At 40.3% G+C, this 23613-nt stretch overlaps 2 protein-coding genes across 2 annotated transcripts; one reads left to right on the top strand and one right to left on the bottom strand.

Annotated features, from left to right (window-relative positions):
• Positions 1-10270: 10270 nt before the first annotated feature.
• On the bottom strand, positions 10271-12589 carry LOC109413863 (transmembrane protein 209). The gene is made up of 6 exons (XM_019687592.3): positions 12426-12589; positions 11683-12357; positions 11261-11543; positions 10876-11205; positions 10577-10810; positions 10271-10505 (listed from the first exon to the last, which is right to left on the bottom strand). The coding sequence occupies exons 1-6, from the start codon at positions 12434-12436 to the stop codon at positions 10377-10379; spliced, it is 1662 nt and encodes a 553-aa protein (XP_019543137.2). The 5' UTR covers positions 12437-12589; the 3' UTR covers positions 10271-10376.
• Positions 12590-22020: 9431 nt separating this feature from the next.
• Positions 22021-23361, top strand: LOC109407927 (translocon-associated protein subunit beta). The gene is made up of 3 exons (XM_019681122.3): positions 22021-22180; positions 22311-22516; positions 22603-23361. The coding sequence occupies exons 2-3, from the start codon at positions 22321-22323 to the stop codon at positions 22986-22988; spliced, it is 582 nt and encodes a 193-aa protein (XP_019536667.1). The 5' UTR covers positions 22021-22180; positions 22311-22320; the 3' UTR covers positions 22989-23361.
• The last annotated feature ends 252 nt before the right edge of the window (positions 23362-23613 follow it).

Raw genomic sequence — 23613 nt, 5'->3', positions numbered from 1 at the left:
TGGGTATTTTCGGAATGGGCTCGAAGAGTAGAAGTCATAAATCGATGTCCGCCGCCATTTTGAAATCCAAGATGGCTGCCATCGGATTTTGAAAATCGATAGAAACCCATGCAATATGGGTATTTTTGGAACGGGCTCGAAGAGTAGAAGTCGAATATCGGTGTCCGCCGCCATTTTGAAATCCAAGATGGCGGTCATCGGATTTCCAAAATTGTTGCAAATCCATGCAATATGGGGCAGTCCATAAACCACGTGGTCATGAGGGGAGGGGGGGGGGTTCGGTCAAAGACCATTTTGTATGGACAAATAAAAAAAAATGTATGGACTAATGACCACGCGGGGGAGGGGGGGGGTGTTGGAAAGTCCCAAAAAAATGACCACGTGGTTTATGGACAGCCCCTATGGGTATTTTCGGAACGGGCTCGAAGAGTAGAAGTCGAAAATCGGTGTCCGCCGCCATTTTGAAATCCAAGATGGCGGCCATCGGATTTCAAAAATGGTTGTAAACCCATGCAATATGGGTATTTTCGGAACGGGCTCGAAGAGTAGAAGCCAAAAATCGATGTACGCCGCCATTTTGAAATCCAAGATGGCGGCCATCGGATTTCCAAAATTGTTGTGAACCCATGCAATATGGGTATTTTCGGAATGGGCTCGAAGAGTAGAAGTCATAATGCGATGTCCGCCGCCATTTTGAAATCCAAGATGGCTGCCATCGGATTTTGAAAATCGATAGAAACCCATGCAATATGGGTATTTTTGGAACGGGCTCGAAGAGTAGATGTCGAAAATCGGTGTCCGCCGCCATTTTGAAATTTAAGATGGCGGCCATCGGATTTCAAAAATTGTTGTAAACCCATGCAATATGGGTATTTTCGAAACGGGCTCGAAGAGTAGAAATCGAAAATCGGTGTCCGCCGCCATTTTGAAATTCAAGATGGCGGCCATCGGGTTTCTAAAATGGTTGTAAACCCATGCAATATGGGTATTTTCGGAACGGGCTCGAAGAGTAGAAGTCAAAAATCGGTGTCCGCCGCCATTTTGAAATTCAAGATAGCGGCCATCGGATTTCAAAAAAAGTTGTAAACCCATGCAATATGAGTATTTTCGGAACGGGCTCGAAGAGTAGAAGTCGAAAATCGATGTACGCCGCCATTTTGAAATCCAAGATGGCGGCCATCGGATTTCAAAAATTGTTGTAAACCCATGCAATATGGGTATTTTCGGAACGGGCTCGAAGAGTAGAAGTCGAAAATCGATGTACGCCGCCATTTTGAAATCCAAGATGGCGGCCATAGGATTTCAAAAATGGTTGTAAACCCATGCAATATGAGTATTTTCGGAACGGGCTCGAAGAGTAGAAGTCGAAAATCGATGTACGCCGCCATTTTGAAATCCAAGATGGCGGCCATCGGATTTCCAAAAATATTGTAAACCCATGCAATATGAGTATTTTCGGAACGGGCTCGAAGAGTAGAAGTCGAAAATCGATGTACGCCGCCATTTTGAAATCCAAGATGGCGGCCATCGGATTTCCAAAAATATTGTAAACCCATGCAATATGGGTATTTTCGGAACGGGCTCGAAGAGTGGAAGTCAAAAATCGATGTCCGCCGCCATTTTGAAATCCAAGATGGTGGCCATCGGATTTCAAAAAATATTGTAAACCCATGCAATATGGGTATTTTCGGAGTGGGCTCGAAGAGTTGAAGCCGAAAATCAATGTTGCGTTGGATCTTCTTCGCGAGCATTCATTTTTGTATCTTCGCGATCCATTATTCGCAAGCATTCGTATCGGAATAGTAATGAATCACGTCTTGATAGCTTGAGTGAAAATATTGGAATGACATTTATTACTAATTCTAAAGCTCATGGCTTGTTACAACTAATCGCGGATTACTTTGATCCCAATAAAACTTTGGGAGATGGCATAGCAGTCTTGGAGGAAATTGAAAACTAGTTGTTTAAATCTTTCCCGACGTTTCGATCCGTTTGGGATCTTTTTCAAGCAGAGGCGTCTCGTGACCTGTAGAGCTGACTGTGCACTTGAAGAGTTTTCACAATAGACTGTAGTGTAAATGGAAAACAGCAGGAACCTGCACATCGCTTGAAGAGCGAATCTATCGACCATTTCGTCGATAAAACTGCTTTGTTGTATCAATTGATGAAACAGGGGATGTTCTACCGCCATCAGTATAAGCCTCTTCAGCCTGCTCGCCTATTGTAACCGAAAATGTGTCCTTATTCTTCTAATCAAGATGGAAAAGCCCCTTTCAACGACATTGGTTGACGACGGAAGCAACGGAAGTCAAGTGTCATAATCAGAAGAATAAGCAGATACGTTCCTATTTGCTCCTTCATCATCTTCAAATTCGTGTGCGCCAAAGGTTTCGTAAAACCGTCGGCTACCTGTTGCTTGGTGTTGATGTACTTCAGGTCGATCGCTCCGTTGTCCAGCGAATCATGCACGAAATGATATCGAATATCCACATGCTTGGTGCGCGGATTATACGACCCGTTCTTGGCAACGCAGATCGCAGATTGATTGTCGCACAAGATATCGACCTTCCGCTTGCCGAAAATGTGCTCCAGCATGTTCTGCCACCACAACGCCTCTTGAATGGTCCGGGACATCGCCATGTACTCGGCCTCGCATGACGATAACGCAACCGTCGGCTGACGGTTGATCACTTTTGCAGACCACATGCGACTCCCATTCGTTCATGGTACTCACTCCTCCATTCGTCCACTTCGTTGCGAGTGCATTTTGACAGTTGCGTTGCGGATAATCTGGTTGGGAAAGACCTGGCATCAGGCATTAAAATTCTACGCCTAAATCCGGATTTTCCGAAATCCTCGGTGACCGCACCGGTTTCCCCTCTCAGTAGAAGGTGATTTTTTGAATCAAATTAGCCCAAGATTTCTAGAATCGGCGACAAAATGGTAAAAGTATTAGCATTTTTGTTTAGCAGGTACCAGGGTAGCATGTTAGCTAGGATGCCGTGCAGCGGGTGCAGTTCACGAAGCTAATCGAGGCGAATGGTTTTCTGATCTTCGCGAAGAGCACGCATGCTGCATCGAAGCAATCATGTCTTCGGGCGATGAAGTTTTTTTTTAGTCGTAACGAGCGACGACGAAACTTTGTTGATGACAAATAAAACTCAAAGATTGGCAACTATGTTTACTCACAGTTCACATATACATGGCGAAGCAATATTCATCGCCCTCCGCATGTTTCATCAGTGTTCAGCAACATTGCCAAAAATCGATGTCCGCCGCCATTTTGATATCCAAGATGGCGGCCATCGGATTTCAAAAAATATTGTAAACCCATGCAATATTGGTATTTTCGGAATGGGCTCGAAGAGTAGAAGCCAAAAATTGAGGTCCGTCGCCATTTTGATATCCAAGATAAAAGAGATGTAAATGATTCAAATTTTTTCGGTTTGAATGGTTTTAAATCATTATTTTGAATAAAAATTACACGAATCACATAATACAGGCGAAGGGGTGGGGCGGAAAAGGGGGGTTTGAGCGGAGGGGTTTGTAGTTTCAACTAATGGCTTGGTTTGTTTTGAACGGTAAATGAAGGTAGTAAACAAACCAAAATTTGTTAAAAACAAACAGCATATGGCAGTTGGTGGGGCTGGCTCACCGAAACTTCCGGTCCGCTTTAGTGCTTTATGCATCATTGTGGCCAGGTGTTGCTCTAGTTTTTCCAACTGTATTGTAAAGCATTAGCGGTGATCCTTGGCATACTTGTGTAAATTGGGGTAGGTACTCGAAATGTTGATCGATCACCGATTATTGCTGGCAGATGCAGTGGAAAGTTTGTCTTAATACGTATCAATCGTCTCTGACAAACGAGAAAAACTGACTTCACTGATTACCTGTCTCTGAGCCAAATTTGGTATAGAGTCTTCAGTCTCCGATTAATCGCTTCATGTTTGATGGAGGTTTTTAATCCAATGGGTTACATAGCCGCTATCCGAATGAAGAGAGTAATGTTCCGCGTAATATATCACAAATCGAAAGAGGTACGGTACATTACGTGGAGCGGATATACTGAATTGGGTACCAGACCAAGTCCCTGCTGGGTGGCGCTAAATAGGTGAGCCATAGACAATAGAATCGTCAATGTCGTAGGGCATAGTATGTGACTATTGTCGAAACAACACTATTTTTGTTAATTGTCCACTAAGCGCATAACTATGTTAGGGTCAAGATTAGGATGAAATCATTGGTAAAAATAATAACACTTTTTAGTTTGTGTAGTTCGATATTCGCATGGTTAATTATTTTATGAACAATAATTTTATTGACGAATCCGATTTAAAATAATTGAATAGTAATTTTTGTTAAGCCATATTATATTAAAATAATCACTATCATTATCAATGAATGCTATCCGCTCAAGATCTTCGCTACATTGAATTTTGAAGTACTGTAGGCTTCACTTATCAACAAATTAACAACAAACACGCTATAACAGTATCTAGAGAATCGTGGAGGGTGAGAAACCTGAACTAGTAGCAGTATTCATATAGATTAAAAATTATACTCTACTATTTTCAATCATTGCAACATTATACTAATATGTGCGGGCCGCCCATTTGCGGAGTTGTGCGGCCAATTATTCTCTTTCCATTCCAGAAACGACCGTTTTGAAGCAAGAAGTGTCCCAATGGCCAACACAAACGGGACTTGTCCGAAACACACAAGATAAGTACAACAATTTTATAATCAGGCGCCCAACTCTTTCTACGACTTTGCTAATAGATAATGCAATATGCATACTTCAATATCAATTATTTGTTTGTTTGCGCGTTTATTTATGACACTGTTGAAGCATTCGTGTCGCCGCGGAATAGTTTACAATTTATCTTATTTACATTTTTCAATTCACTTTAAAGTATCTAACACTGCTTTTACAATTGTGTATGCAAACTTGTATCTTAATTATGTTCATTATTAATAGTAGTCTGATAAAACAAGTCTAGTGATTTTTTTTTTACCAAGGAATAGAAAGAGTTGGTGTCATAATCAATACAATACTTGAAACTGGAAACTCCTTATTTCCCCCTATGGGTTATAGGGAGGGGCGGGACATTCGAGCCTACTCATCAGTGGAAAGGACTTGATATGCTAATCGGTTTAGCATAGGGCAGATACAAGTCTACTGGTAGACGTATCGCCCAGCGAAACAACGCAGATTGGCCACGGCTCGGGGGTGCGTTGATTATAACAGAATAACAGAATAACAGAACAAACAGCATATGGCAGTTGAAACAACACACAAAATCGTTTATATCCTCGACTGTCAAAACAAAACATTTTCAAACGGATGTTTGTAGAAATTAACCACTGAAGTGCCAGAGAAACAACCAAAAAATTGGTTAATAACAACTACCGCGGGCAGTCAAATTAAACTAATATGCCGGTTGTGCCAAATTTCAAACTAAAACTTCGTCAGTGCTAAAACTCCGGTTAAACTATACCAAAATCCGTTTGTGTTTACTAATTATTTTTCTCCGTGAACTTAATTTTAGGTAACTAGTTTATTCAATATACTCAATTTTTTGTATTAGGTAGTTTGGATTTTTCGTGTGTAGATATACTTTTGGGCAAAATTAACTCATAAATAGGTAATTTTTGGCTTTCCGGGCAGATTTTAACTCTATACACGGAACTAAAAATCTACCCAAATTTAGGTTCTTTTGACGCAATCACGGGGTTTCGTGGAATAACTCAAATTCGGGTTAAAAGTACGAAAAACAGCTATAGTGGCGAGTGGGTAGTTCCCCTTTAGTAGAGGCAAAAAATTTTCACCCAACGATATATTATTTTTACCCAACGGAAGCCTCAGATAACTCAAATTTGTGTAAACTTCAAATGAGTCAAATTTTGCTTCTTCCATGGAAGTGCACTGGATGGGTCGATGCTTCTCCCTTTGTGTTTGACAACAATGAGGTGGTGAGAGCGAGCAAACTACCCAACTTTGAGTAAAAACAATAAGCTGTTTAGCCAATTTTGGGTTTTTAAAACTTATTTTTTGTGTAGATGTATTTTTCCGTGTAGGCCTTGACGGCGTTGCAGTGCTGACGCCTGGTGAAAGTCGTATGGTAAACGTGAGAAAAACGAGACAAACACGTTTGTTTATACTTCTTGTCGCACAAGGTGACAGATACTCTTCGAGCCCGTTCCGAAAATACCTATATTGCATGGGTTTCTATCGATTTTCAAAATCCGATGGCAGCCATCTTGGATTTCAAAATGGCGGCGTACATCGATTTTCGACTTCTACTCTTCGAGCCCGTTCCGAAAATACCCATATTGCATGGGATTACAACAATTTTGGAAATCCGATGGCCGCCATCTTGGATTTCAAAATGGCGGCGGACATTGATTTTTGGCTTCTACTCTTCGAGCCCGTTCCGAAAATACCTATATTGCATGGGTTTCTATCGATTTTCAAAATCCGATGGCAGCCATCTTGGATTTCAAAATGGCAGCGGACACCGATTTTCGACATCTACTCTTCGAGTCCGTTCCAAAAATACCCATATTGCATGGGTTTCTATCGATTTTCAAAATCCGATGGCAGCCATCTTGGATTTCAAAATGGCGGCGGACATCGATTTATGACTTCTACTCTTCGAGCCCATTCCGAAAATACCCATATTGCATGGGTTCACAACAATTTTGGAAATCCGATGGCCGCCATCTTGGATTTCAAAATGGCGGCGTACATCGATTTTCGACTTCTACTCTTCGAGCCCGTTCCGAAAATACCCATATTGCATGGATTTACAACAATTTTTGAAATCCGATGGCCGCCATCTTGGATTTCAAAATGGCGGCGGACATCGATTTTCGACACCTACTCTTCGAGCCCGTTCCAAAAATACCCATATTGCATGGGTTTCTATCGATTTTCAAAATCCGATGGCAGCCATCTTGGATTTCAAAATGGCGGCGGACACCGATTTTCGACTTCTACTCTTCGAGCCCGTTCCAAAAATACCCATATTGTATGGGTTTCTATCGATTTTCAAAATCCGATGGCAGCCATCTTGGATTTCAAAATGGCGGCGGACATCGATTTATGACTTCTACTCTTCGAGCCCATTCCGAAAATACCCATATTGCATGGGTTCACAACAATTTTGGAAATCCGATGGCCGCCATCTTGGATTTCAAAATGGCGGCGGACATCGATTTTCGACATCTTCTCTTCGAGCCCGTTCCAAAAATACCCATATTGCATGGGTTTCTATCGATTTTCAAAATCCGATGGCATCCATCTTGGATTTCAAAATGACGGCGGACATCGATTTATGACTTCTACTCTTCGAGCCCATTCCGAAAATACCCATATTGCATGGGTTCACAACAATTTTGGAAATCCGATGGCCGCCATCTTGGATTTCAAAATGGCGGCGTACATCGATTTTCGACTTCTACTCTTCGAGCCCGTTCCGAAAATACCCATATTGCATGGATTTACAACAATTTTTGAAATCCGATGGCCGCCATCTTGGATTTCAAAATGGCGGCGGACATCGATTTTCGACACCTACTCTTCGAGCCCGTTCCAAAAATACCCATATTGCATGGGTTTCTATCGATTTTCAAAATCCGATGGCAGCCATCTTGGATTTCAAAATGGCGGCGGACACCGATTTTCGACTTCTACTCTTCGAGCCCGTTCCAAAAATACCCATATTGCATGGGTTTCTATCGATTTTCAAAATCCGATGGCAGCCATCTTGGATTTCAAAATGGCGGCGGACATCGATTTATGACTTCTACTCTTCGAGCCCATTCCGAAAATACCCATATTGCATGGGTTCACAACAATTTTGGAAATCCGATGGCCGCCATCTTGGATTTCAAAATGGCGGCGGACATCGATTTTCGACATCTTCTCTTCGAGCCCGTTCCAAAAATACCCATATTGCATGGGTTTCTATCGATTTTCAAAATCCGATGGCAGCCATCTTGGATTTCAAAATGACGGCGGACATCGATTTAAGACTTCTACTCTTCGAGCCCATTCCGAAAATACCCATATTGCATGGGTTCACAACAATTTTGGAAATCCGATGGCCGCCATCTTGGATTTCAAAATGGCGGCGTACATCGATTTTCGACTTCTACTCTTCGAGCCCGTTCCGAAAATACCCATATTGCATGGATTTACAACAATTTTTGAAATCCGATGGCCGCCATCTTGGATTTCAAAATGGCGGCGGACATCGATTTTCGACACCTACTCTTCGAGCCCGTTCCAAAAATACCCATATTGCATGGGTTTCTATCGATTTTCAAAATCCGAAGGCAGCCATCTTGGATTTCAAAATGGCGGCGGACACCGATTTTCGACTTCTACTCTTCGAGCCCGTTCCAAAAATACCCATATTGCATGGGTTTCTATCGATTTTCAAAATCCGATGGCCGCCATCTTGGATTTCAAAATGGCGGCGGACATCGATATTTGGCTCCTACTCTTCGAGCCCGTTCCGAAAATACCCATATTGCATGGGTTTACAACAATTTTTGAAATCCGATGGCCGCCATCTTGGATTTCAAAATGGCAGCGGAACTCGTTTTTTGGTATCCGGAAGATAAAAATTGTTGATTTGAACCAATTTTTTATTTAAAGTTAATATTTTTTTATTCATTTTTTTCCCACTATGCGGAAGATTTATGTTCCGGATTTGCTATCAATGATAGGATAGATAGAGATAATGATAGAATTTTTCTGATAGTATCTTTTTTCTAAAGATAGATGATAGAGATAGACCACAAAAAATTGATAGTATCTCTATCAGTGCCCCTACTGATAGTATCAGTTGATACTATCCAAAGATAGAACTGATAATGATAATTGATAGAGATAATTTTGGTGCCTGTTGCTTCCTATTGCATAAGAATGCTCACGAAGAAAAATGTTTTGAAAAATGTTAGTTTTTCATGACCGTCTTCAAGCATACGGGGCAGAATGGACACACCCACGGGACAATATGGACACCATGAGACTTTTACGAATTTCGTACATTATTTACACCTATAAAGTCATTTCATTACAAAACAACTATTATGGATGAATAATACGCCGAAGTAGTTCATTTTTGTTCAGTTAATTTAAATAGGAGGCAATCAGTGAAGTACTAGATTGAAAGTAGTGAGCTGGATTTTTGTATGGTGAGATGATCAATTCTCCATTTCTGCAATGAAATGGTGCATACAGCGTGGGTTATATGATTTCTTGCCTAATTTGATGCTGGTTGAGCAAAAGTTTAGGTAACTGTGTTGTTGTATTATTTATTTCTTGCAACTTCAACAACACAGTAACCCAAACTTTTGCTCAAACAGTATCAAATTAGGCAAGAAATCATATAACCCACGCTGTATGCACCATTTCATTGCAGAAATGGAGAATTGATCATCTCACCATAGAAAAATCCAGCTCACTACTTTCAATCTAGTACTTCACTGATTGCCTCCTATTCAGGCTGTTTTGGATAAAGCTTCGTTTTTGTCGGCATGTACAGCTGTGCCTAGAACAACTATTTTCCACTGCTGTCGTTTTTTGACCAATTTGTTTCACCCTATGTCTACTATAGTGAACATTTAACCGAAAATATACTGAAATCGAAGAATTTGGTTGGTTTGTGATTTGGGTTATATTTTTCCCTTGCCGCTTCTTTCAAAAAAAGTAAGTGTCCATTTTGCCCCGGCAGCAGAAGATATTTCCAAACTTGATTTTTGATATAATAAAGAAGAAAATATAAACATGTTAAGCATGTAGATACAGCAAAACTATTTGCATGTGTTCTAGAAATATCAGGTTTTAATCGACCTGCAATAAATTAATCACTAAATCTTATTTTAGATGGTGTGAAAATTATAACTTCCATGCACAAAAAACGGAGGACGCAACTTTTTCGTGTAAAATCAAGTATAATTTTAATTTCGAATGTTTATTTCCTGAAACTACGTTTTAGACAAATGAACAATATTCTCCATTCATTAAAAGTTCAAAAAAGTTCACATATTTCAAAATATTGAGGGTGTCCATAATGCCCCGCCTACCCCTATGGTGTTTTTTTCTGAGGCGAGTAACTCAGACTTCTAGAAGCTCTGGCTTTTCTAGCGCGCTGAGCTGCAACTCGATTATTTGGGAGAAATGACCGCCCCCTGAGTTAACTTATTCCCTACTGATAATCTGCGGCATTTCTTTCACAATAAAAAAAAAAACAAAATGTACAACCCACAATGCGCATGTTGAATTCAGAAACAATATCAAAACTTCCTAGTTATGTTAGCTTAACGACTAAGAAAAAAAAATACTTACTAAGTCTTACATTAGGTTAATCTTCGAGGACACACATAATGTTAATACCGCTTTTGCCGAGGTTGATTCCCTCGACCAAACCTTCCTGGTGATTTTTCATGTAGATTAGGAACTGAATGAGTACGTAAAACAGATTGTTTCGATCCTGAAATCAGAGCAAAGGCGGTTGATTAGTCATCTGACAGGTTCAAAAATGATAATTAGTAATCCTCTTACATGGGCGCAGTTGTGAATCTTGTCATCCGAAACGAAATTGAACTTTGGCTTCATCGGATTCGAACACAGAATGGCGCATTTGGCTTTGTTCTTGGTGGCCACCTCGGCCAGCGTTTCCTTCGGGCTCTTTTTGTCCGAGATGACGACGTAGCGATTGTAGAACGGGCGACCGCCGGGCTGAGGTAGTGGTCGCAGCTGACTATCCATGTAGGTGCAGAACAGATGGAAGATGATCTGGAAATTTGGATATTCGGAAACATTAATGGTCTGGACAATGATGCTGGACGGGACATTCTTACGGCGGAATCCGTCGGTAGGTGTTCGTCCCAGTTGACCCCCTTGTAGGAAGATCCCGAGTTCCACCGGTAGTCAGCGATGCAACTACCCTTGGCTAGGTCTTTGATGCGTTGCACCAGATACTCCTGGTTGGTGGACATCTCCAAGAACGGGATCAACAGCGGAAGCTTAGGGATGTACAGGGTTACCAGCTGCTGGTTTTCGGCCGTCTTTTTCAATCGCTCCAGACCGACACTGCCCAGCTGAATGTCGGAGAAGCCTCGAGTTTTGAACGAATGATCGATACTCTGCATTTCGGCCACGATCCGCTGCAGAATGGTCATTGAAATCCACTGAAAGAAAGCTTTGCTTTAGTATTGAAATAATAGCAAAATGGAACGGTCTCACCATTCTAAGATTTGCCACGTAATTGGACAGCTGCACCGAGGAAACTTTTTTCAGCACTTCCGAGCTAACGTCGGCATCGATCGGATTGTACGGGCCGCTTTCGTGTTCCTTCATCGTTTGTTTGCTCGGAGGAGCGGAAGGAGACAGCTGGTAGAGCGATGTCTTCAACAGATTGGACATGTCGTCCAGCTTGTAGCTGTTCCAAAACGAGTTGAAACTGCTACCCGAAATGTTCATCCTCTCGAGGAAGGCGCTGTTGTTCTTCTCTTCGTTTGATACCTCCCTGAAAAAGATTAGATGTTATACTCTTCATCTTTGCCATTGCTCTCATGATTTCTCAGATTGACCATAACCGGCTCCCATGCCCTATTCCCAATCCCCTGTTTTACGCCAGTTTTATGATTCAATTCTAATTCACTTACCTCAAATAAGTTTGCAATCCTTTCTCATCGACGATGAAATCACTCTTGTTGCCCAGTTTCCGGATCGCCGGCAAAAACGTGCCCGAATTATTGTTTGCACTCGCATTGAGTGAACCGTCAAATGACTGATGGTGCCCGAACGAGGACAGTCCCCCGCCCTGTGAGATGTTTCCCTGCTGCTGAGACTGCTGTTGCTGCATTGGACTACCGCGATTGAAAATCCATCCGGAGGAGGCCGCCGACATTCCACTGTCGTTGAACGAGTGCAAGCTCACCGAAGACATATTGGCTGGGGTGACACCGGCACTAGCCGCCGGTGGTTTCTTGGCCGCGGCGGGAGTAGTGGCAATGAAGGAAGTATCATCTACCTCGAATTTCAACAGCTTCCGTTGGAATTCGGTTCCCCGTAGAGGTTCCTTGCTGAACACGTAGTAGAAGTAACGACCGAAGTAGTACACCACACTCAGTCCCAGAATAGCAGCTGCGGCGTATTCCAGATAGTACCACTGGGAAAACGAGTACGGACACTTGTTCGAGATGTCAAACAGCAGCACCGACAGGAGACCCACGTTGATGGATCCCCAAACTAGACATTCCCGTGCTCGCCGGATGTTAAGCTTCAGATCCAACGTTCGGTCGACAAGCGGGCTGCGCAGTGATGGCGAATTTGGGCTGCTGCAAGATTTTAGTTAAGGGATCACACCTATTTACCTTTTCTTCATTATTCAAAAAAATTAACTTACCTTGTCGACATTCTAATTTAGGAACAGAGTAGATCTAATACCGCCAGAAAACTAGAATATCAATGCATTAATTTTTATGAAATTTTGCCGGTCGTACAGATAAAAATGTGACTAAAAGCCGCGAACGCCGTTGAAGAAGCAGAGGGTCGTTTTGTTTTGATGCGATGCCAAGTGACAGCTCTCTCACGTAATCCAGATGCCACTCTCTCCGGCTCTCTCAGATTGAGGGAAACAAGTTTAGATCTCTTTCAAAAAGTTGCACGCTACACGGGTTATTTTTGCGTGCAAGATCACGACGAAATTTACATTGCGGCGAATTCTGCATAAATATATCCACTTTATCCGCGAGCGATAATATATATATCAACAGTAAATAATAAATAAGGCAATCCATGAGACAGATGCAATCAGCTGATTTTCTTTGTTTACACGGAACCAGAAATCAACCCAAATATAGCTTCTTTTCACTCATATCGGCTCTTCCGTGCGAGAACCCAAATTTGGCTATACCGCGTTAAAGCTCTGAGTGGGTAGTTTCCGTTTAATGCCGGCAGAAAATTGCAACCCATCGCAAAGTTCTTTCTACCTAGCGTTAACTTTCGAAGTACCCTAGTGGGTTGAAATAAACCCACTTTTGGGTAAACGGCAAAAAACCCAAATTTGGCTTCTCGCACGGACATTATCGGCTAGGTAGCTGCTTCTCGCTTTGTTTTTGACAACAATGCGAGCGGGAGAGCGAGGAAACAACCCACTGCTGGGTAAAAAGTTCAAGCGGTATACTTATTTTTGCGTTCTTTAAACGTATTTTTTAGGTAATCTGTTTTTTCCGTGTACCATGTATTTTTGACATTCGTCGATCGGGGTGACAGTTGAACACAAAGGAATTTATTAAGCACCGAGAACACTCGACGAAAATTTGGTAAGCTGCTCGTACACTGTGTTTACAATTTCAGCTGTCACCCCCATCGCGATTTGTTGTCATGGATTGCCTTTATGGCGGCGGCGGGCACCGAATTTTGACGTTTCGTGGGGATCGCAATCGGTTGGCGTCACCAAACGGTGGGTGAAAGGGTGAGGAGGAGAATGAAACTGTTTTGACTTTCCCCCAAGAAACGTAAAAACCCGAACCTGTTATATGCCCGCCGCCGCCATTACCGCTCGCGGAAAGTGGATATAAAAATGAGCCATTTTACGAAGTGACAACAATGTTGATGATGATATTGATTTTCATGGGTGTTATTGGACGCTACCTCCTGTCATTCATAATCGACTCGTAAAATGGACTATATTTCTAGATTGAGTTTAAATAAGAGCGAAAGTAACATGAGCGAGTTCTCTTCATCGACTCTCTCTTCATCAAATTTAAGTGACAAGATGCAAGTATAGTTGCACCATAGACTTGCACTTTCTCGTCATAAATCGCTAGATTGTGATGCAATCTAGCGTCTAAGTGTAAAAAAGTTCCCTGGTAACCACTAAGCGAGCCACTAAGCACTGTTGTAAACACTTGAAAGGCCCGAAGGGGACGACTCTTCCAGATATGATAGATTTTAAGCCAAAACTGGCCAAAACTTCCAAGGATTCACATCTTTTTTTCATAATTTCAATGAAATTAAAGAAAATTGACAAAAATCGATCAAAGTCACTCATATCTGAAATATCCGATAAAATCGATTATAATGAATTACCTACATCGGCTGTTTTCCTACTCTCCGCATCGACCAATGTGGCGCTAGCTTCTATGCACGAAAAATCGCTAAAAGTAAATCGCAAAAATATTGTATGGCGACACTGAAAGGCGGCTTGCAGTAATGATAAGCATAACAATGTTTTCAAATTTACCATGGCAAAACATGATCATCGACCCACCAACGCTTCTTGTGTGCGTTTTGTTTCTTCTCACATCAACCGGTTCGATGGCTGAGTGGTAGCGTGCGAGCCTGGTGATATCAAGGTTCTTGGTTCGAATCCGGTTGCTAACAGAAACTTTTTTTAATTGTAAATCGGTAAAATTGAAAACATAATTCTGTTGAATTGAAACGAAAATCAGTCTGCACAAATTTAGTGGCGTTGTGTATTTAAATTGACCCTCAGAATAGTAATTTTCACTGCAAGCCGCCGTTCAGTGTACCATCTAAAGGCAAAATATTCAAAGTGGAACACATTATTCGAAAAAATATTTGGTAGTGGTTGTGCACAATGGTGACCATTATTAAGCCTACCAAATATTTTTTCGGGAAAAGCTTTGTATTTCAAGTAATTCAAGTTTAAATGCTTTTCGCCATACCAAATTAAATTGATTTACTCCTGCTGATCAACTGTGGCTGCGCGCAAAGTGAGTAGTCCATTGGGTTCTTTATGGGTATCCGGATTATTTCATAATCGGATTCTCCGCCCAAAAATTAGTCGAAATCCAAAATTTCATAATTTTTGGAGATCGGGAACTATTTTTAAAATGCATTTAAAGTTTGTATGGGGATTTTTTTTTGTTCGGGTCAAACTGTCACTTTATCGAATGAACTGTCATTCTATCCACGAAAATTAAAAGGGTTCATTCAAATATTACGTAACGCAAAATTTGACAATTTCAGACCCCCTCCCTCCCCCACGTAACAACTTTTGTATGGGAAAATTTGAAATTTTGTATGAAGCGTAACCTTGAGCGTAACACAGTGCTAAACCCCCTCCTTCCCCTTCCCTGATAAAAAATATCATAAAAATATAGTTTATTGCATTGCTAACTAGACTGCGACAAAGTGCGGAATCTCAAATAAAAGTGCGATATTGCATCAATTCGTTCCGGTGTCTTCACCGCACTTATTCATCACGAGCTAATGAATAAGTGCGGTGAAGACACCGGAACGATCTGACGCAAAATCGCACTTTTATTTGAGATTCCGCACTTCATCGTCGCACTTATAACCGCGCAATGCGCAATACGATAAATTTTATTGTTACAACACCATTTTTTCGAAAAATATTCACCATTAAACGTATTGTAATTTACACAGCACACTCACCATCACCCCTATTGTTCTATACCATTCGGCGAATGGTAAATGGCACTTTTACAATAAAAAATGGTGGTCGTTATGTATCTTAACCATAAAATTTTGAGAAAATTTTCATACACTTTTTCGCGAAAAACAATAGAATGTATTGTGTTTTTATGAGACATTTTTGGGGCAATTTTCAAAAGAAAACAATATATCTTAATGTTTTTTCATTGTTCTTACAATACAAATACAATAAATTGAATGGCGTCAAATGAATCGTTGTTACAATAAAAATACAATAATATTTGTTGTTGTTTGTAAGCAGTTTTCGCTTTTGAAAATCCATAGAATTTATATTTTCCGCTAACATTTATATCCAGCATTTACGAGCACTAACGGCCGCCAGAATTATATGCACATTTAAGGATAAGAATCAAACACTCTGATGTCTGTCTGGTATGTATTGCTTGGCAGCTGTTGATAAGATCTATCTTCAATCTTTTCAAATAACTGCCAAATATCACAAGTCAGACCTCAGGTCGTATGATCCATACCATAAATTGTTCACAATTCATGTGGCCATTAGTATCTGTAAATGCTGGAGAAAAATGTTAGCGAGAAATATGAATTCTCTGGTTTTTCAAAGGCGAAATCTGTTTACATAACAACAAATAACGGGTGGTCACTAAATAACGGGAATGCTTTGAATGTGCTCTTAAAAATATATGATCTTTAAAAATGTCAATCTGAATTTAACTATCATAAAGGTTTAACAATGTACGTCCATGGAAAATATAAAATTTAAGAAAGTTGAACGTAGTAATTTGTACAATATTTTTTTGCAGTGATGTTGGAGCAACTGCTTTGTACGACTTTTCAGAGTTTACTTTCACGCATTTTCTGCGTCTGTGAAATCGTTGGTCAAAATAAATGGTTTCTCAGCTACCTTTAGCATCTACACACTCAAACAGTAATAAGAAAAAATGGGGATACTGACTTGTTTTTTTTTTTGCTTTGGTTGTAGCCTTTTCCCGTAAATGACATTTATAGAAATTTCCAAAAAATGTTATTTTTCTGTATCACCAAAACGTGTCGATGTAATTTGTGCACTGCGGTTCATTGTTGAACTTTTTTTGTGCTATTTTTTTTATAACGAACCATTTACATGTTGTTCAATGTGTAAATGTGATTTGATGTAAATATTTGTTATTTAACAAGGCATTCTATTGATTTATCCAGCCCATGTCACAAAAGAAGATTTTATTATGTGAAATGATATCATGCTTATTGGTTTTGCTAGTTTTCCTCTATTTCCTTCAGGATCTGTTTCTTGGGATGCCGAAATGTGGAATTCATTCAAAACCGGGCGGGTTCTAGTTTTATAATGGTTTACTATTAACTTTTTTTACGGTTGTTTTGAGCAATCAGTAGAGCCGTCCAAGGCGTTTTGGTAGTGCTTCCCCGCATAGTGATTTACAGTTTGTCTTAATCTCCCAACTGTACATATCTTTTATCTGTTATTGTTAATGAATAACAAACAGTTGCTTTTATGTCGAAGAATATGAGGTTCAACGCATTCAACTATAAACCACGGTATATGCATTCCATACCAAGTGGTAGCATCATATGATACTGTGCAGATATTGTTGAATGATATAGAGATGGATGTTCGCAAGCAATGGTGGAAATATTCAATCACCATATGTGAAACTGTTTGTGGATATTCTATGAAACACACCTACACACATGCGTTTCACTATATGTTACTGATATTGAACAATATGACAAACAGTTGCTCGCATCGGTATTCGTGAAACAATGAAAACGGTCAATGACTGTAAAGACAATATTAAAAAAAAGCAAAAAAAAATTGGAAGCATCGAACCCAGATGGCAAATTTGTTCCGATCCCAGATTTGGACAAATATCTGCCGTAGTTAATCAGAACGTTGTACCAGAAGTAGCAGCTAACGTGCTGTTAGCGGTAAGTATTTTATCTTACGGAAAATAGTGTCCATTCAACCAAAACTTACAGTAAATCTTTTCTCGTAGCCCAAACTGATTTTCACCTGGAGGCGCTCATACATACATACCGGAGACCTCCTTCATCTGCTTCATTTACGCCGAGATTTGCGCAACATCCGGATGCTCCAGCAACGAAGCATATTATGCCTCTCAAGAAAAATCAGAATATGGCGATTATCTGCCTCTGGCTTCTGATATTAGCGCGACAGTCACTAATCATAACAGCGTCACCAGATTTAAAAGTATATAATTCCATTATATGGGGTTTGACAACAAGAACACTCATTCCACTGAGCCACTCTTGCCGTTCGTCACAAATACATTCAAAAACATCTGTCACTTCGCGAAACCCACGTGCTTTTGATTTTGGCGGGAGGACTTTTTCTTTTGTTTTGCCTTGCGACTGTCATGCGGCGGTATGCCTTGCGAGCGTACGACCGCCGCAGGACTCTAATAAAAGATAAGCGCGACAATAAGTTCACCAACGGAAAACAAACGACGGAAGAGTCGAAGAAGCAGCAGGACACAATTTATGCCTAGGAGATGATGGAGTCTGTCACGGTGTTTTGAATAAAAGTATTTGTTTCATGAATTCTAATCAAATTTGTTGCTTATTCCTCTTTTTATCTAACGGTAATAAAAGAAAATAACAGTACAATATACTGTTTATAGGCACTATGGGGAACAATAAACCACTAGTTAGACATACATTACTCGTTTTTCTTCCAAATTTATGGTTAAACTGTTTTCTAACCATTTGCTATGCAGTGCATTTTCTTAAAATCTGGATAATATATTGACCATATCCTTCACTGTATTGCGAAAAATTTGTTCGAGAAAACGAGCGATTTTATATGGTAACCAATCTTAACCGCCTATTCCACATACTGTAAATTGGCGGCTTACCATTTGACAAACTGGCAAATATGTACATGGAATGGTAAGCTTACTGTAACCCACGAGAGTCTGAGAAATGGTTAAATGACCTTTACTAATGGTCATCTACTGTATGAGAAACGTTGCATTTATAGTTTGCGATTATGCGGGTCCTGTTTCAATGTCGTTTTCTGCAGAACAGAATAAGTTGACAGAAAATAAAAAATACGCTGACTTTGTGGATAGATAGACGATGGTTTTGTCTAAAAAATGTTTACTCTATGGACGCTTCTATTGTTTTTAATCAGCTGCTAAAAGCATTCCCGTTATTTAGTGGCCACCCGTTATTGTTGCATGTTTATTTTAGCATCGGTTCAATTGACCCCATTAAACTAATTGTATTTGTATTGTTATCAATGATAGTTTAATATTTACTAGATTCCTTTAATTCATTGGAAAACATAAGAAAAATCATTGTTCATCTTTTTCTTGTCGTAACATCCTCACTTGGCTAAAACCTGATTTTCAGCTAGTTTTCTATAAGTACTTCCTCAGTTATTCATTGAGAGCTTCCTCTGCCAACACGGCTTGACATCTGTCAGTCCTTGAAGCTTAAGCGAAACATCTATTGTATTCAAATTTTAAACGAAAACTATAAAAAATATGTCAAGTGATTTTGTATTTGATTATACAAACATGATCCAAGCAACAATAATATTTATTGTTATTTATTTGTTACGAATTGTTTTTAAGTGTAATTAACAAATAAACTCTTTTTTAATAAGAAGTCCATGAGAACTTTGCAGGCACTTTTGCAACTATTTAAAAACAAATTAAATTAATTTTTACTGATAGTAACTTTAAATTATTATAGAACTATTGAAAAACAATCGAATCAATTAGTCACTAATAAAGCTAATGTTCACTTATTGTACGAACTATATGGGCTTGATTTCTATTGTAAAAAGTCAGGCCCCTGACACGGCCTATATCAATGCATTGGAATCATGGTAGACAGGATGTCCTGGGCGCTAGTAAATAGCGCCCACTGTCAAATGCGAAAACATCAACAATTTCTTGTTTAACGTTTATTTTGGTTAGTTGGTCAGTTTTTGGAATCATTTTTTCCACCTCTTATGATCACGAAACACTTCAAACTCGCTTTAATATTAATATACGGTAAGAGGAGCATGCGATTAGTTGAATAAAGCAACCCAACAAACACGCATTGTGAATGTGATTTCGTGTGTGGCTCACAACATCAAACAAAAGCTGCGTTTGTTGATTACACGCTCGTTTCAATTTGCACGAATATGAGTATAAGGCAGTTAGATGTTGGCTACGATAAATTTCATTCATGCCAGGGGCCTGTAAAAAGTTACAATATATCTACTATGTGTTTTATTGTGAACAATAAAACCAGTCATATGTTAATAATATTTACCATGTAATGAATGGTAATTTTTTATCCGGGTTAACTGTTCTGTTAATTCAACCATTAAAACAAAGGTATTGGAATCCAATAAAATCCATATCGAATCGAATAAAAGCGGTGCACATCTCTGTAGTATCCGAGGTTTTCGGCTGGTCTGCCATCAGCCGATTTGTACTCTCGCACTCAACTGACGATACGTCCATCTGCCACGAAATTGTTCACTAAACTGAAGTACATCTAAATTTCCATCTAGCACATGCTTACGCATTGGTGTATTTTTTAACAAATTATGTATTAAAACTTATCTGTGTTAAAACTTTAAAAATTCGTGATGCATTCCTGTGTATTTTTCAACGCATTGGATATTTTGGCGCATTTTTCAACGCATTATGTACATTTTTCAACGCATTGGAGCATTTTGTAACGCATTTTCATCAAAACGCATTTTCGATTCAGTTGTTTTGGAAGTGATCCGCCCCTCGGCGACGACAATATGAGCAGATTGTTTTTCGTGTACATCGCTGTGACATTTCAACACTTTTAAATTCGACATGTGTCGAATAAGCGAGGTACGAATTAAAAAGTGTCGAATTAAAACGTGTCGAACCAGTGGGGTAAGACGATAGTTCCAATAAGCCATTTTACGAGACGTTTCAGAACAGCTGATCGCTGCAGTGGCGTCAACTGACAGAATTCCACGCACGTTTGTTTTGCTGGAATATCGTGTAATTTTTGAAAAGGTACTTGTTCGATAAATTGGAGATATGAGAAATTTGAGCCAAAAGGCTCAAAAGCTGTCGTAAAAGCAGTACAAAACTCAAAAATTAATCAGGTATTTTTTTTTCGTTGTGATTCACTCGTTAACTTGCGAAAAAAAATTAAATAAAAATTTCTAATTATGGTTTTAGCCAGTTTCAAAAACTACGCTTGACTTGCGCGCAGTCATTAACCATCATCAACCGGATGATGATTGAAAACGTAAACATCAGAGCGCGTACTTCTGTCGTTTGACTAGCCTCATAAAATAGACTATCGAGCAGAAGACCTGTCAAAACGACAAGGATAGTCCATTTTACGAGCCGATTTTATGAATGAATTTTGACAGGAGGTAGTGTCCAATATAGATAGTAGAGTAAACATAGATCCGTGTTGATGAATCCGTTGTATCCAAACGAACTGTCAAAATCTGTATCCAAACGAGCATGACGTCACGGTTTGGACAACAGCAATGGAGCGCATGACGTCATATTCAACCGTCACACTCTTGAAAATTACTACTTACACGCTTGAAACATTTTAGTCAGCGGTGTCCGCGGATCTATGTTTACTCTACTATCTATAGTGTCCAATAACCCGTAAAAATCAATATCATCATCAACATTGTTGTCACTTCGTAAAATGGCTCATTCGCCACTTTGATATTCGAGGCACTTTAGCCCGTATCACCTTAAGATTATAGGCCACTGTTTACAACCTCCGAACAAAAGGCGCAAACGCTAAACTGTCATTCTCATAGGAAAACTGTCAAAGGCTCGAAAAATCAGCTGATTTTAGACGTCAAATGAAAAGGCCTATCAAGCATAATTTTTCAAATCGACGTATCTAACTTTTTCACTGATCTGAGTAAATTCATGGTCAATGTTGACGACCATTTCACTAAAATAGTTTTTTATAAAAAGACTTTTCATAAGTTTTTTCGTGCTTAACATCACCAGGGATATAGCACGCACTAGGTAAGAAACAAAACCTACTCATTCCATATAATTTACACAATGAATTTTGACAAAAGTACACATACACCGGGTTGGTTAGAGATACGTCATGCCAGATACGTCGCTTTTGTATGGTGCCAGTTTGGTGTATCTGTTACTTTTGATTTTGGCTAGATACGTCGTTTGGTTTTCTCATATATCAAAACGGTGTATCTATCAGTAAAGTTGTAAACATCAAAATAGTTAGATACGTCGTTTCGAAAAAAATTGCTTAGTTAAACAAATTAAACAATAAATCATCAAACAGTGAAGTGGATTCTTCAATTTGCTTTATGAATGAAGCATGCAGCAGTCTGCAGCAGTTAACCCGGATTTGTTTACATTCTCGAGTTACGTCGGATTGAAAAGTTATGCTTGCTATTCTTTAGTGCAAAAATGACAAATTTACTCACTTGTTTGTAGATTTTAGCAAGCGTGTGCGCTTTCACGCACACCGGCGAACGGTTTGACAGTTGCCACTGACAGCTAGCGTACACGTATTTTGAATCGCTTGCGGTGTTGGATTGACTTGCTGGTGTGGCTGCTGACATTTTCCCCTTCATTTCGTATCGCAGCACTTTTCGCGTTGGACGTGGACGATCGTCAAGTGAATTTAGTGAAATTTAAGGCATTTTCCGGTGAAATTGTTCGCTGCAATAGCATTAAATAAAGCGTAAGTATCTGCGGTTTGTGAAGGCGTAACAAAATTTGGATATTTTTGTCAGTTTCGGTGCGATCGCCGATAGCCTCTAGATCCACGTCGCTAACTTTCGCCTTGCGAAACGATTCTTCCGGTTTTACAGACAAATCGCAATGAGGAACTTCGTGTACGCCGCCGTTTTGGGTCTGTTTGCCCTGAGCCAGCTGAGTGTGGCCAACGAGGACAACTCCGCTCGATTGTTGGTGTCCAAGCAGATCCTTAATAAGTACCTGGTCGAGAATCGGGACATTGTTGTAAAGTATACGCTTTACAACGTTGGATCCGGAGCGGCCGTCAACGTACAGCTCGGTAAGTATTTGTCCGTTGAATACGGGAATAGGCTTGTGTTTGCCAAGTAGGATAGTTTCACAACTAATAATCTCTTTTCTCCGTAGTCGATAACGGATTCCATCCCGAAGCATTCACCGTCGTCGGAGGTCAGCTGTCGGCCACCATCGATCGCATTGCCCCGCAGACCAATGTCACCCACATTGCCGTGGTGCGGCCGAAGGCCTACGGTTACTTCAACTTCACCGCCGCCGAGGTCAACTACCAGCCAGCGGAGGAAGTGACCGAGCTGCAGTTCGCCGTCAGTTCCGAGCCTGGTGAGGGTGCCATCGTTGCCGAGGCCCAGTTCAACAAGCAGTTCTCGTCGCACTACCTGGATTGGTTCGCGTTTGCCATCATGACCCTGCCCTCGTTGGCCATCCCATACGGACTGTGGTTCAGCTCCAAGTCGAAGTACGAGCTGTTGGCCAAACCGACGAAGAAGGTGAACTAAGGGCCAAATTTGCTGTTCTAGGGTAAGAGCTGAAGGCGAGGCAGATTTTTACTGCTTCGGGTGTCTCCTAATCCCCGAAATAAACCCGCTTCGGGAGGAGTAGGATACTATTTTCGGAAAGACTAATTTATTAACATGTAAGGACGCGCTTTTCCGTTTCTCATCACTCCCAAGCCACCCAGTTTCTCTTTATTGTTGCCGTGTTTTTTTATAAGTTCGAACGTGATTCAGAGGGCAGAGTTCAAAAAGCAATGAGAGAAGTTTTGCATTTTTGTGAATTATCAGCCATGGCTGTTGTAGTGCAGTAAGACTTTGGTTTGTTACATCGAGTCATACCATCAGAATAAATGAGATTGAAAACTTTATGAAACAATTCTAGTGTGTCGTAAGCGAATGTTGTGAAATTCCCATGGGCGAATCTACTGGGGTGCCGTGTAAACTCTATGTTTCTTGTGGTAGTTTAGCATATTGCTTGGTACGGGAAGGTAATTATTAGGATTCTATAACACTAGCCCGAATGTCACTATCATGAATGATACTAGCCCGAATATAACATTAACCCGAATGACACTAGCTTAAATAGCTGCGAAGCACGTAAAAGCTACTTTTCAAACCGACCAGTACG

This window comes from Aedes albopictus, chromosome 2 (genome assembly GCF_035046485.1).
Source record: "Aedes albopictus strain Foshan chromosome 2, AalbF5, whole genome shotgun sequence".
Lineage (NCBI taxonomy): Eukaryota > Metazoa > Arthropoda > Insecta > Diptera > Culicidae > Aedes > Aedes albopictus.
Note: the sequence above shows the minus strand (reverse complement) of the source record. Positions and strands in the feature narration are given on the sequence as shown.

Excerpts from the sequence above, each read along its gene's own strand:
- LOC109413863 (XM_019687592.3), bottom strand. Across the intron at positions 10,811-10,875 it reads ACCTACCGACGGATTCCGCC|ATCATCTTCCATCTGTTCTG; the intron begins GTAAGAATGTCC and ends CCAAATTTCCAG. Across the intron at positions 10,506-10,576 it reads AGATTCACAACTGCGCCCAT|GATCGAAACAATCTGTTTTA; the intron begins GTAAGAGGATTA and ends CTCTGATTTCAG.
- LOC109407927 (XM_019681122.3), top strand. The coding sequence starts at position 22,321 with ATGAGGAACTTCGTGTACGCCGCCGTTTTGGGTCTGTTTGCCCTGAGC. Across the intron at positions 22,517-22,602 it reads GGCCGTCAACGTACAGCTCG|TCGATAACGGATTCCATCCC; the intron begins GTAAGTATTTGT and ends TTTTCTCCGTAG.